Raw genomic sequence first — 16498 nt, 5'->3', positions numbered from 1 at the left:
ACTATACTAGACTATATATACTATAGACTAGACTATAGACTAGACTATAGACTAGACTATAGACTAGACTAGACTATAGACTATACTATAGACTAGACTATAGACTAGACTATAGACTAGACTATAGACTAGACTATAGACTAGACTATAGACTAGACTATAGACTAGACTATAGACTAGACTATAGACTAGACTATAGACTAGACTATAGACTAGACTATAGACTAGACTATAGACTAGACTATAGACTAGACTATAGACTAGACTATAGACTAGACTATAGACTAGACTATAGACTAGACTATAGACTAGACTATAGACTAGACTATAGACTAGACTATAGACTAGACTATAGACTAGACTATAGACTAGACTATAGACTAGACTATAGACTAGACTATAGACTAGACTATAGACTGGACTATAGACTAGACTATAGACTAGACTATAGACTAGACTATAGACTAGACTATAGACTAGACTATAGACTAGACTATAGACTAGACTATAGACTAGACTATAGACTAGACTATAGACTAGAATATAGACTAGACTATAGACTAGACTATAGACTAGACTATAGACTAGACTATAGACTAGACTATAAACTAGACTATAGACTAGACTATAGACTAGACTATAGACTAGACTATAGACTAGACTATAGACTAGACTATAGACTAGACTATAGACTAGACAATAGACTAGACTATAGACTAGACTATAGACTAGATAATAGACTAGACTATAGACTAGACTATAGACTAGACTATAGACTAGACTATAGACTAGACTATAGACTAGACTATAGACTAGACTATAGACTAGACTATAGACTAGACTATAGACTAGACTATAGACTAGACTATAGACTAGACTATAGACTAGACTATAGACTAGACTATAGACTAGACTATAGACTAGACTATAGACTAGACTATAGACTAGACTATAGACTAGACTATAGACTAGACTATAGACTAGACTATAGACTAGACTATAGACTAGACTATAGACTAGACTATAGACTAGACTATAGACTAGACATAGACTAGACTGTAGACTAGACTATAGACTAGATAATAGACTAGACTATAGACTAGACTATAGACTAGACTATAGACTAGACCATAGACTAGACTATAGACTAGACTATAGACTAGACTATAGACTAGACTATAGACTAGACTATAGACTAAAATAGCTAGAAGCCACTGCAAACAGATGATATACGAAAATTTTCTTAAAAAATTTTAATTTTGCTTATATATTTCTATTGTCTACAATTTAATTAAATTTATATCTTTATATAATTAAAATATCAATAAGTCTTATTTAATAATTACCTTTTTTAAAACATCTACATCTATCTGCTGTCAAATGCCAAAAGCATACTTTCTATTCCACCTTTATCAAACAGAAAATAAGAGATGACCAAAACAGATAAAAATAGGAAAATAAGTTTATAAATGTTTATCTAATGATAATTAAACTTAACTTTATCTAACAACTTAAATTTATTAGCACACTTTTTATCTATGTATAAAATTTCATTTTTGCATATTTTTAATTTATTTCCTGACATCTTTTATATTTATTTTTGGTTGATCCAGCCAACAAGCCAACCAACACCTGTACAAAGCTACACGCTTATTTTTGAAATGGACGTTATAGACTACTTTTAGCTAAATACGCAAAGAAGTAGAGAAAGAAGTAAATAATTAATGTAAAATTAGGTTAACATTAATTAATATTAAGGTTTTTCTTTTACTTTTGCATATTTAAGGGCTTTCTGGTTTTGGTCTCAAATATTCCCTGACTGACTGACTGGCTGGCTCGCACTAGATGAATGTTGAAAAAAATATATATTGTATTAAAAACTTAAATAAATTTTGTGGCTTTTTTATTATTTCTTATTTTTAACTTTAGCTACTATTTGGAGTTCTTCACATCTTTCTTTTTTTGTACATTTTTGTGTAAATAATGGTTGTGGCATGTTCGTTGGTTGTATTTAAACGTAATTTGAATATTTCATTTAGTATTCTATTTGACTTCTTCAGAGAGGCAGTAGCAGTATAGGAAAAAAAAGTAGGATGACTCCTAGACACATACACACCCTATTCAAACAAGTCAAAAAAACAGAATCAATTAGCATTTTTTATATTTAAACGAGTTGTTTACACCCTGTTAAAATTTTTGGTAAAAAGGAAAGACTTTAAGAGTGACCAAATATATAATACACCGGAATAGTCTTTAGTCTCTACTTTAATCGAGTTCTTTGTCAGAACTATATGTAGTATAGTATAAAGTCAACTCTGTAATCCGGACTATATAGTTAAGGCTATAGTCTAGTCTGATCTGTGGTCTAGTCTATTGTCTGGACTATAGTCTAGTCTACGGTCTGGCTTATAGTCTAGTCTACAGTCTGGACTATAGTTTATTATACCTATACCCTTTATAGTCTATTCTATAGTCTGGGCTATAGTCTAGTCTATAGTCTGAACTATAGTCTAGTCTATAGTTGGGACTATAGTGTAGTCTATGGTCTATAATAATACTCTATAGTCTAGACTAAAGTTTGATCCATTGTTGGGACTATATTCTGGATTATGGTCTAGTCAATACTCTGGACTATATTCTATTCTACAGTCTAAAGTATAGTCTAGTTTATAATTTTGTCTATAATCGGAACTAAAGTCTTGTTTATAGTTTGGTCTATAGTCTAATCTATATTCTGTATAATAGTCTATTATATAGTCTGACCTATAGCCTAAACCTTCACTAAATATAAACTGTAAACTGTCTGGTTTATTGTTAGTTCTATAGTCTAAGCTGAAATCTTTACTATAGTCTGTATTCGTGTTTATAGTTTATTCTAAGGATTAGGGTCTAGCTTATATTCCTGAATACAAACTGATTTATATTTACTAACATTTTCACCTCTAGTGTATACTCCGGTGTATATGTACGTACGTTTTCAATTTAATTTAGGCCATATTATGAGGATATGAATGATATAGCAAAAGAGGACAATTTTTCGGTTGGTTGAAAATTAATTGAAATTCAAGTAGCCCCAGTTAAAGATGAAGATGTTTGTTCATTTTCTCTCTCTCTCTTTCTCTCTGTCGTTTTAGTTGGCTGGAGAATTGTGTTTATACAAGAAAAATCGAGTTTAATGGAAACTGGTCAGAAAAAATGTAAAGAATACATAAGTATATGTAAAGTAAGTTAAAAAATTTATTTTTATTACCTGACTTGTTATAAAAAACAATTCTTTCATAAGTTTTTTATAAGTGTCAAAAAATAAATTTGAAAAACAGATAAAATGATAATGCATACCTATTTGATATACACTTAATGTATAAATGAACTGATCTCGTGTTTCTCTAATTCTTAGTTCTTTAATCCAAAACTTATCGGTTTAATCATTTAAAAATTATTAATTTATTTCTTTTTTAAATTATATTGCTAAGAAGAATATTTTAAATAAATTTAATACTTCCTTTTAGAGAAAAAAATATTATATATAAACAGGAAATAGCTGTAATTAAAATAAAAATAAATAACTGTCTTTTAGTTTAATTCGAAAAAGCTTGTAATTGCATGTAATTAGTGACATTTACATAAATTACAATTTTAACACATACACAAAGACACACACATACTTACACATATTCGCACACAATGATTTATTTATTCAATTGGTATTCAAAGTAGAATATTTAAATACAAACACGAACGGCAAGCAGTAATAACCCAGCGAACATTCAGGGAGAAATTTGAGAAACAAGTAATATGAAGTAATGCCCAATAAAGAAGTTTGAAAAAAATATTGAATATATGTGATCACTTCATTCTTATATAAATAGTCTATTTGTAAAGCTCTTGATTCTTAAACAAGTCTTGGAAAACAAGACATGTATATAATCTGGACTATGGCATAGTCTGAAGTTTAGTTTATAGACTCGATTTACCACTAAAATCCTATTTTAAATCGGCTCAAGATCATTATGCAAACGTCGAATTGGATAAATAATACAATCTAAAGTTTGGATAATAATCTAGTCTATAAAATGAAGTTTGAACTATAGCTGGGACAAAAGTCAAGTAAATAATATAGGCTATATATCTAGCCTAGTCTATATATATAGTCCAGTCTTTTGTCTGGACCAATGTCTACTTTGGAGTACATTCTTTTCTATAATCTGGACTATAATCTAGTCTATATTCTGAAGTTTAAGATAATCTGTAGTATTGACAACATTCGCGTCTAAACTCCGATCCATAATATGGATTATATAATAGTCTGAAGTCTGGTCTAATGCCTGATATATATAGTGTGAAGTCTGAACTATATCTGGAACTAGAATCAAGTAAATAATATAGACTATATAACTAGCCTAGTCTACATATCTAGTCCAGTCTTTTGTTTGGACTAATGTCTACTTTGAAGTGTATTCTTGTCTGTAATTTGGACTATAATCTTGTCTACATATATTCTGAATTATAAGATAATCTCTAGTATTGATAATAGTCGAGTGTATACTCCGATCCATAATATGGATTATATAATAGTCTGAAGTCTGGACTAATGCCTGATCAGTATTTTGGACTACTACTAGTATATAGTCCGGACAATAATCTAGTCTATAATCTGAAGTATAATCTGGTTCAGTCTAAAGTCTAAATTAATTACTAGTCTATAGTTTGGACTATATATTCTAGTCCATATTCTTAAGTATAATCTGAAATGAAGTATTGACTATAGTCTATTCTATAGTCAGTCCTGTCGATAATATGGATTATACCCTAGCTTATAATATAATTGGCTGATACTCTATACTATAGTATTGTCTATAATGTAAGCTATAACGTAAATTATTGGCAATAGTATAGTGTATATACATATAGTAAGGTCTACACTCTAGACTATAGTCTAGTCTGTATCCTTGAGTAATGTCTAGTATATAATCTGTAGCATAACCTAATTTATAGTCCGGACTAAAGTCTGGTCGATAGCGTATTCTAGTCTTTAGTACAAGTTCGCTGGGAATCTCCAGATACATTTATCAGCCATCTTGCTACACATACTAAACACACACACCCACCTTAACAATTAAACCACTACATTCACATTACTAAATACCTTTTATTTATAGAGTGTTAATCTATGTGTTTTTGTTTTTTTATCGTTTTAATTTCAATTCTCATTGGCCGTCAAATTGATTGATTATTCTAAAGAACAAAATAGAATTGAATGAAGTTGAGTTGAGCTGAAAGCAGCATCATGTGATGTGAATTGTGAAATGATGTATGTTCGTTTATGCGTTTGTTGTTGTTTTGTTATTTTTAATTAAATATATATCAAATTAGATAAATTAAATGCACAACCATTTAATCAAATTTTATTGGATTTTTGTTATACCCTACACCACTTTAGTGGGGAGGGTATATTGGATTTGTGCTGATGTTTGTAACATACAAAAATATTCGTCCTAGACCCACCTTAAAGTATACCAATCGGCTTAGAATCGTTTTCTGAGTCGATTAAGCTATGTCCGTCCGTCCGTCCGTCTGGCTGGCTGGCTGGCTGGCTGTCCATGTAAACCTTGTGCGCAAGGTACAGGTCGCAATTTTCAAGATAATTGGATGAAATTTGGCACGCACGTTTTGTTTGACCCAAGGACGAAGCCTATTGAAAATGGTTGAAATCGGTCCATTATTTCACCTAGCCCCCATAGAACAGAACCCCCCGAAAAGGGCTTTTGAGCTCATAATTTTGTTAAATTTACAGATATATCGATAAAATGCGGCACAACTAAGTTTTATAGAAGTCTGGATGACCCTGCCAAATTTCATAAAGATCGGGCCCCATTTGACCCTAGCTCCCATACAAAGTCCCCTTCAGAAAATTACTTGAATGTCCCAAATTAACTTATAAACACAAATATCGCGATGAAATTTAGCACAATAAAATATTATGTAAATATAAATATATTCACAAAATTTTATCGGGCTTGGTCCATATTTGCCCCTAGCCCCCATATAAAGCCTCTTTCAGAAAATTAGATTTTCATCCATAAATTGCTTAAATGTATCGGAACAAGGGAATATTGAAGATAAATGCTTTATTATGAAAAATAAATCACATTTAATATTCATAACTGGTGTAGGGTATCATATGGTCGGCCACGCCCGACTATACTTTCTTACTTGTTTTTATTTTAATGTCGTTATAACAATCTACTTTGAGGCACTGGTGTCCATTTTTTTTGGAAATTTATACATTTTCTCTTTTAAACATATTAATTTTTATAATTTTCTAAAAGATATAAAATATTTTAAATTCTTTAAAATTGGGATATTTTTATATGCAAATATTTTAATTATTTTTAGATAATTTAAAATATTTAATTAATAAAGTCATAAATATTTAGTATTAAGAATAAATGTTTGTGGAGATTATTGATGTTTAGAACATTTGTGGTAAATATATTGTTAAAGAAATTTTAGTTGTTGTGGTTTTTTTTATTACCATAATACATGAAAGTAAACAAGGTCGTAAATTAAAAACAAGTAAGAGTGTTATATTCGGCTGTGCCGAATCTTGTATACCCACCATCAAAACATTGCCGAAAAGGAATGCTTCATTATAAATAAACTTTGATATGTAAGAATCGATGCTTTTGTTATTATCAAAACAATTTTCTCATTTATTGCATCTATGTATAATTTTACCATCATACATATGTATATCGATAGGATCAATTATGGACTGATCCTCCTAAAATTTGGTAGAGAAATTTTTATGGAATTTTGTCGCTGTACTTGCATTTTTAAGGTAGTAAAAAGCGTTAAAGTCATTTTCTGAGAGGGATCATATTTGGGGGGAGATTTGGTCAATTATAGACGGATCCTCGTCAAATTTTCTAGAACGATTTTAGTTTAGGCTAGTAATGAACTTTAAAGCCATTTCTGAAGGGCACCTTATATGGGGGTAGGGTCAATTATGAACCGATCCTTATAAAATTTTACAAAGCGATTTTGGTTCCTATACAATATGTTCACATTGAATATCGTCGCTATAGCTGCTTCTTTCAGTCAGTTATGAGCGTTAAAGTCATTTTCTGAAGGGGACCTTATATGGGGATAGGGTCAATTATGGACCGATCCTTATAAAATTTTACAATGATATTAATGTTCTTATAAAATATGTTCATGTCAATTATGGACCGATCCTTATACAATTTTTCAAAGCGATTAAGGCTTTTATAAAATATGTTTATGTCGAATGTCATCACTATAGATGCTACTTTTAGACAGTTATGAGCGTTAAAGTCATTTTCTGAAGGGGACCTTATTGGGAGGTAGGGTCAATTATAGACCGATCCTTATAAAATTTTACAAAGATATTAAGGTTCCTAAAAAATATGTTAATGTCGAATTTCATCGCTATAGCTGCTTCTTTTAGTCAGTTATGAGCGTTAAAGTCATTTTCTGAAGGGGACCTTATATGGGGGATGGGGTAAATTATGGACCGATCCTTATAAAATTTTAAAATGATATTAATGTTCTTATAAAATATGTTCATGTCGAATTTCATGGCTATAGATGCTTCTTTTGGACAGTTATGAGCGTTAAAGTCATTTTCTAAAGGGGGCCTTATATGGGGGATAGGGTCAATTATAGACCGATCCTTATAAAATTTTACAAAGATATTAAGGTTCCTATAAAATATGTTTATGTTGAATTTCATGGCTATAGATGCTTCTCTTGGACAGTTATGAGCGTTAAAGTCATTTTCTGAAGGGGACCTTATATGGGGGCTAGGCGAAATCGTGGACCGATATTGCACATTTTCAATATCAAACAAACTGCATCAACTTAAAGTATCTATGCAAAATTTCAGCTCTCTAGCTACTTCCTTTTGGACTCTATCGTGTTTTCAACAGACAGACAGACAGACAGACGACATGACTACATCGTTTTAGAATGTAATAAGGACCCCGAATACATATATTTTTATGGGTCTTAGACGAATATTTCAATGTGTTACAAACGGAATGATAAAAACAATATACCCCCATCTTTTTTGATGGTGGGTATAAAAAAATTGGTAAATATGAATTAGAAAACAAGTTAGAGTGCTATATTCGGCTGAGCCGAATCTTAAATACCCTCCACCAGCAACTTTTGTATTAATACATTTCTAATTAATAAAATATTTGTAGAAATAAGTTTTCTCATGTCTTAAATAGAAAAATCCCAAGATTTAAACAGCTTAAATCTACTACAATTCCAAGATTTATTGAACCTTAGAAACGCCACTTTCATTTAAATTCTTATAGCGCCCTAAGATATGCTTTAACGATATCTCTTATTTGCATGTGTGTGAAAGATTTACGGATTTTAAAAATACATACATATATATAATTTTGTTCTACACAAATTGATAATGCAAATAGTTAAATACGGTTAAAGCGCTTTTAGGGGCAGGACCTAGTATGAGAGATATGACCAAATATAGACCGATCGTGAAAAATTTTTGAAATAACATTAAATGCTTTTTGCATTACAAAATAGTATTTATGAACAAAAATAGTATTTATTTATATCATTATTTGGTAATGAGTTATGTGCATTTAAGTGTTTTTTCTGAAAGGGACCTTGTATGGGAGCTATGATCAATTATGGATCGATAGGAAAACAATTTCACAGTAATATTTCTCTGTATATGAGCAATATTTTTGCCAAACTTTATATGGATATCTTAATTTAGTAATGAGTTATGTGCGTTTAAGTGATTTTCGGGAGGGGACCTTGTATGGGAGCTATGACCAGTTATGGACCGATCGGAAAAAGGTTATCTGTAATATTTCTGTGCATATGAGTAATATTTGTACCATATGGGTATCTTAATTACGTAGTGAGTTATGCGCGTTTAAGTGATTTTCGGGAGGGGACCCTGTATGGGAGCTATGACCAATTATGGACCGATCGGAAAAAAATTTCACAGTAATATTTCTATGCATATGGGCAATACTTATACCAAATTTTATATGGATATCTTAATTTAGTACTGAGTTATGCGCGTTTAAGTGATTTTCGGGAGGGGACCTTGTATGGGAGCTATGACCAATTATGGACCGATCGGAAAAAAATTTCACAGTAATATTTCTATGCATATGGGCAATACTTACACCAAATTTTATTTGGATATCTTAATTTAGTAATGAGTTATGCGCGTTTAAGTGATATTCGGGAGGGGACCTTGTATGGGAGCCATGATCAATTATGGACCGATCGGAAAAAAATTTCACAACAATATTTCTGTGCATATGAGTAATATTTGTACCAAATTTTATATGGATATCTTAATTTACTTATGAGTTAAGCGCGTTTAAGTGATTTTCGGGAGGGGACCTTGTATGGGAGCTATGACCAATTATGGACCGATCGGAAAAAAATTTCACAGTAATATTTCTATTGATATGGGCAATACTTATACCAAATTTTATTTAGATATCTTAATTTGGTAATGAGTTATGCACGTTTAAGTGATTTTCGGGAGGGGACCTTGTATGGGACCTATGTCCAATTATGGACCGATCCAGAAAATATTTTCTTTGAATGAATTCTATTGACACAAAATTTTATTGTGTACAATTTTGTGAAGATTTCGACATTGTGACGGAAGTTATTAACAAAAAACCAATTTTCCGGGAATATGTACATTTGTATGGGAGGTATATGAAATTATGGACCCATGCTAGCAATTTTTGGCAGGGGTCAAGCTCTCATGTAGAAACTGATGTATGGTAATTTTCACGAATTTATCTTGCATGGTTTTCGAGAAAATTACATCAGAATGTGTAAAAAATGCTTATTTTTTTCGAGGTTGTTTTAAATTTTGATTCATAACTCTTCCCGGTGTGAACCGATTTTGCTCATTTTCAATACCAAACTGCTTAGGATAACAATGAATATTTTCGATGAATTTGGTTTACTTCCTTTGCTTTGTGTATAAAATTCACATTTTATACTAAAAAACCATTAAAAATGATTTTTTATTATTATTATTATTCTTACTATTATTAATATTAGTATTGTTATTCTTAAGTTTTCTTAACTGAATTGTCTTTTCCATCTCTGAATTGTACCTAGTAACCATTACATTGTAAAAAAAAAATAACTATGAACTACTATTGTGAATTAATAATGAATTTTCGAAGATACAAATGTAGCTACAATTTAAGCTTCAAATTTGCCATTTGGCCAGTTTGCAATTTATATAACTTCACTTGTTACCAAACCACCAACTGAAGAACATCCACTTCTTCCACTAAAACTAATCCTAAAGTACAAAATTATAACCAAAAACCTAAATCTAAAATAAAAAATTGTAAATCTGAAATTTATTTGAAAAAAAAAAATTAAGTTGCAACTTTTGTTCAAATACAAACACACACATTAGACACATTTACGTAAGTCATCTTTCACACCCACACACATACACTCCTAAACTCTCATGCGGTCATACATTAATCCTAATTCTAATCTAATCATTTATTTTGTAATCGTTTCATTCCCCAACCAAAACCCTCACCTATATTTTTTCGCTTCGAGAAAAAATATACTTATGAGAATTTTGGCCAGTCTATAATTCCTATCTACTACAGTCCACTCCTTGAGCTCATACTCCCACTCCTGCACAACAAAATAAGCGCTAAATAGGCTAAAATTCTTCATGGTCCGTTCTCGCTGAAAAAGAAAGAAAGAAAAAAAAAAAAGACCCAGTTGACAACACTCACCCAATAGCGGTATCATCACAAAGAAAATGAGGTAAATAAAAGAAAAATCAAAAAGCCTTTTTTTAATATGTACAAAAGAATTTAAAACAAACAAAAAATACACATTCCTAACAAGAAATTTTTGAAAATTAAAAGAAAACAGTGATTTAGGTGTTAAAAAAAAAAAAGGAAAAGAAAATCTAAAAATTAACCTAAAAATTTGATAGAGAAGTGTAAAAACCTACTAAATCTAAAAATTAATAAAAGAGCTAAAATTCAAGAAAAAATCTAAAAATCAACCAAAAATTTGATAGAGAAGTGTAAAAACCTACTAAATTTAGAAATTAATAAAAGAGCTAAAATTCAAGAAAAAATCTAAAAATCAACCAAAAATTTGATAGAGAAGTGTAAAAACCTACTAAATTTAAAAATTAATAAAAGAGCTAAAATTCAAGAAAAAATCTAAAAATCAACCAAAAATTTGATAGAGAAGTGTAAAAACCTGCTAAATTTAAAAATTAATAAAAGAGCTAAAATTCAAAAAAAAAAAAAAAAAAAAAAAAATTCTAAAAATTAACCTAAAATTTTGATAGAGAAGTTAAAAACCTACTAAATCTAAAAATTAATGAAAGAGCTAAAAGTCAAAAAAAAAAAATCTAAAAAGTAACTTAAAATTTTTTGGTAGAGAAGCGCAAAATTCCTAAATTTAACCTAAAAAACTCGAAAAAAAATAGGAAAACTTATTGAAAAATTGCTTAAAGGTCTGAAAATTATCGCTGAAAATGTGCTAAAAAGTCTAAAATTTCACTAAAAATTGTAAAGTTAACCTATAAAAGTTGTTATAGAAAAGTGTAAAAAGTTTAAAATTTGTGTATTAAGAAAGAAATAAACCTAGAAAATTTTTAAAAATATGCTAAAAAATTTGCTAAAAAATTGGCTAAAAAATTTGTTAAAAGATTTCATTAAAAGGTGGCTAATAAATTTGCTAAAAAATTTGCTGAAAAATCTACTAAGATTCATGATAAAATTGAAATCTAAGAATTCTTTAGGCAGTGAAAAATTACTCTGAAAATTGCAAATAAAATAATTACCATAAAAAACAAAAAAAAAAAAAAAGGTAAAATTTTTCTAAAAAATATATACATATAACCTTAAAAAACCAACATAAAAATTATTTATGGTAAACCTAGAGTTTTTTTTTTAATATATGAAAAATTTTATAACCAAAAAGTTAATATAACGGCACAGAAAAGTTTTTTCTAAAGTACATAGCTAAAATTCCGTTAAGGGAAAAAGCAAAAAGTTTACATGAAAATCCGTTAGTATATGCTTAAAAATTTTTTTTGTTTGTATAATAAATACATATATGTATACAAAGAGCATTTACTTGTCAAGTTAAAAAAGAAAAGAGAAAAAAAAAAAAAAGATAAAAGTAAAAAAATATATATACCGGTTAAAATATTTACATGAAAGCAAATACATAAGTGCAGTTGGTTTAAATTATATCTGTCTCACTCTTCACTGTGGTGGTGAATTTCTCAACCACCTAACAAACAAACATAAAACAAAAGCAAAAAAAAAAGCACGGTCAAAGGAAAATCACTGGACATTTATACAACAACATTAAAATAAAAAATAAAAAATTATAAAAAAAATTTAAATGTAAGCAACCAACAAATTAAATAACAAGGTAATATTTTCTATTATTTGGAACAATGTTTAATTTCATCATCATCAATATTATAAATACAGCTTATTATTAATTTTCTGTTATTTGGTTCTTATGCACTGGGGTTTCGTTTATATAAACTAAGTAAACACATGAATTAATCCCAGCGAACATTAAACGTTTAAAATTGTTTGAGATAAATTTTTTTTTGCGTATATTGATTTCCATGAAGGGAAATACGGAAATCAAAGGGAAGTTTAAAACGGGTGTTTTTCCCTTTCCATAACTTAAAAAAAAAAAAAATTTATTAAAAACAATTTATTGGTAAAACGAATAGTAAATTTTCCGTGAATCGAAGCCAAACTTTTATTTAGCATTTGATTTGAAATCAATATTATTATAATTTAAAAATTTTATAATATTGCAAACACTCTAATATTCCTACATCTACTATCCTGCCTTTTTATTTGAGAAAAAAAAGAAATAGTAAACCTCTGATAAACGTTGAAAGTTTTTATTTCTAAAACGAATGATTTCACTTACATTTTTATAATTTGCGAATGAGTTAAATTTTAACGACATTTAATGACATTGTATTAGATACTAATTTCGCTATAGTTATAACTATAGCCACTCATTGATTCTCATTATACATATTCCATACCAATTCCTATACTAAATCTGGCTGAAATCTAGTATTCCGTTAACAAATTCTAGTTTATTGGTGAAAGCATCAACTAAAATATATGCATTACTGAATTTTTATGTAGAAATAATTGTGCTGAACATTGTTTTAAGACTCGTACTCGTGCTCGTTTTTTTTTTATGGATCGTATCATCTAAACTCGACCCTTTAAATTGCTATTTATTCGATATAGCTACATATATAAACCTAACTGCTAAATCCTAACAAGCACATGCATGATCTTCATTGTTATTCTTAAATTGCATTTAATAAAGCTATCTAAACCTCATCACAATCACAAAAGTGAATTTATACTTTAGCTATTTGCAAATTTTAACGTAATTTAAAAAAAGGCAGTATTTCATAAATCGTACTTAATCCTCAATACTCTATCAATACAGAATCTCAATATGAATCCTTCTCAAGAAAACGGCACATCGGTCAAGCATGAAAAATTTCTATTTGATTGCGACCATTTAATCACATTTTGCACTAATTTCGGTAAATCTGATATGGAAGATCAGACAGACTCTGTATTAGAAACAAAATTGGAGGACCTTGAAAACAGATGGAAAAAGTTACAAACATCATACGAGTCTCTAATGATATCCCCAAGATCCGAAAATAGTCAAGACTTCAAAGAAAACGCAAAAGTTAACTTTAACGCATGTTCAGAAACGTATTACGCATGTAGATCACACATAGTGGATTTACTCAGACTATCAAGAGCATGTGAAGTTCAAACTTCAATGCCCCGCACAAGTCTGTTACCCCAAGCCCTTCCCCTAGCTACAAGATCATCCTTCATAAAGCTCCCTCCTTGTGATATAGACACATTTACTGGTAGCTATGAAGAATGGCCAGCATTTCGCGATCTTTTCACCACGGCATGCATTGAGAATATTGAAATTCCAAAAGCCCAAAAGTTATTTTACTTAAGATTAAAAACAAAAGGTAGCGCGGGGGCCATTGTTAAACGATACACTCTTTGTGATGAAAATTTTGATCATGCATGGAATGCACTAAAGGCACGATTTGACAATAAGCGAGTATTAATCGATAACAAACTAAAAGTACTTTTCAATATCCCTGTCGCAACCTCGGAAAATAGTGAGTCTATACAGAAAATTCATTCCACAGTCACCGATTGTTTAACTTCACTCAAGGCACTTAACGTGAAAGTGGAAGGATGGGACCCTATACTTATATATTTAGTTTCAACTAAGTTGCCAGATGATACATTAGCTCTCTGGGAACAATCGTTTAAAACTCAGCGGGAAATGCCAACTTGGGCCCAAATGGATGAGTTCCTCGTTAATCGATATGAAGTTGTCGAAAGAATATCATCCATAAAAACCACGAAACAGCGATTCAGCCTTCCTACTATCTCTAATCCCAAGATACAGTCATACTCTTCACAAGAAAAACTTGAATACACGTGTAAACTCTGCAATGGAGATCATAACTTAAGAGTTTGTGGAAAATTTAGGAAATACACAGTACAGCAGAGAATAGATTATGTTTTCCAAAATAAAATATGTAACAATTGTCTCTCGTCAGGCCACACTAAATCGAAATGTATCAGCCAGAATACTTGTTTTATTTGCAAATCTAACCATCATACTCTACTTCATTTACAAAAACCTCAAAATTCATCTAAAACCCCGCGAAGTAACGAAAATATTAAAGAATCAAAAATTTTACTGCAGAAAAGAAACGACTCTTCTAAGAATCAGGATGCTGAGCAAAGCGACAACGTCCCCTCATCCTCCCCAAATTGCCAAGTACAGGCCAATTTCTCTTCTAATAACGTCAATATATTACTTCGCACAGCTTTGGTGCAAATAGAACACTTCGGAGAACTATTTACAGTCAGAGCACTAATTGACCCAGGATCTCAAAGAACATTCTTAACAGAAAGAATTAGATCTCTACTTAAATTACCTTATCAAAAGGCTGAACTTGAAGTTGTTGGAATAGGCGGTCAAGTGCAATCTGCAAATAAAGAATGTGAAATTACTTTATTTGCTAAGCGGTGTAAATCTTAAATTTACGGTAAATGCAATCATTCTTCCTAAAGTCACAGAGAGAATCCCATCAATTTCTTTTGAGCTTCCTAATTCTTCCCAAATCTCCAGTTTAGACTTAGCTGATCCGAATTTCAATCATTCTTCTCAAATAGATTTAATCATTGGTAATGACTCAGAGCATTTCATCAATATTGGCGGTATTAAAAAAAATATTTGCGGTCAGGCGTCGGCATACAACACAATATTTGGCTGGGTTCTAAGTGGACCAATTGAAGCTAAAACTATACATACATTTACAACAACCGTAGCCCCTTCTGAAAATGCTGAGCTAAATAACACGTTACGAAAATTTTGGGAGCAAGAGGAAATACCATCAAGACCCATAATTTCTGAGGATGATCAATATTGTGAAACATTCTATAAGAAAACAACAACAAGAGATGCCAGCGGAAGATATGTTGTAAGATTACCATTAAAAAAGGAATTTCCCAATTCAAAATTTCTCGGCGCATCGCGAATTCTAGCCCTAGTCCAATATTCTCGTATAAACCAATCTCTTGCGAAAACTCCAGAGCTAGCAAAAGAATATAATAATGTTCTAGAAGAATACTTATCCCTCAATCACATGGAACCCGTTTCCTATCGGGAAATTGTATCAGACGGCAAATACTTCTCTTTTTATCTTCCTCATCATGCCGTAGTTCGCCCCCGAACACAAAACAACCAAGGTAAGAGTTGTGTTTAATGCTTCCCGTAGAACTAAATCTGGCTTTTCACTCAATGACGTTTTATATACTGGTCCTACGTTACAATCTGAATTGATAACAGTAATTCTCAATTGGCGAATTTACAAATATGTTTTCAGCGGTGATATACAAAAAATGTACCGGCAAATTTGGGTTCATCCAGATGATAGATTCTCTTCAAAGAATAATTTATCAAAAAAATCTCAATTCCCCAATTAGAGATTATCAACTTAAAAACTGTTACTTTCGGCGTAAACTGTGCACCATTTCTGGCCATTCGTACACTGCACCAACTTGCAGAGGATTCTCAAGAAATGTTTCCCAAAGCTGCCGAAATTTTACGGACAGAGACATATGTAGATGACATATTATCTGGTGGGCATACCATTAAAGAAGCAATTGAATCACAGTCTCAGATCTTGGAAACTCTGAAGTCCGCTGGGTTTATCTTAAAGAAAATAACCGCTAACGACACCCAGTTACTCATTAACATCTCAAGCGAAGACTTGTATGATTCGAATTTATTACGATTTCATGAAACTAGCGCTACAAAAACTTTAGGTATAAAATGGAATGCG

General features: G+C 30.6%; 1 protein-coding gene across 1 annotated transcript; it reads left to right on the top strand.

The window, feature by feature from the left end:
• Positions 1-13554: 13554 nt before the first annotated feature.
• On the top strand, positions 13555-16481 carry LOC119607034 (the record flags this gene model as incomplete). The annotated part of the gene is made up of 3 exons (XM_037960751.1): positions 13555-15181; positions 15288-15902; positions 16140-16481. Coding segments are annotated over exons 1-3 (2584 nt in total), but the record flags the coding sequence as incomplete, so codon positions are not given.
• Between the last annotated feature and the right edge of the window lie 17 nt (positions 16482-16498).

The sequence above is a fragment of the Lucilia sericata genome, unplaced genomic scaffold, assembly GCF_015586225.1.
Source record: "Lucilia sericata isolate MDLA Ls3-8-SP2 unplaced genomic scaffold, ASM1558622v1 Contig000648F_arrow, whole genome shotgun sequence".
Classification (NCBI taxonomy): domain Eukaryota; kingdom Metazoa; phylum Arthropoda; class Insecta; order Diptera; family Calliphoridae; genus Lucilia; species Lucilia sericata.
Note: the sequence above shows the minus strand (reverse complement) of the source record. Positions and strands in the feature narration are given on the sequence as shown.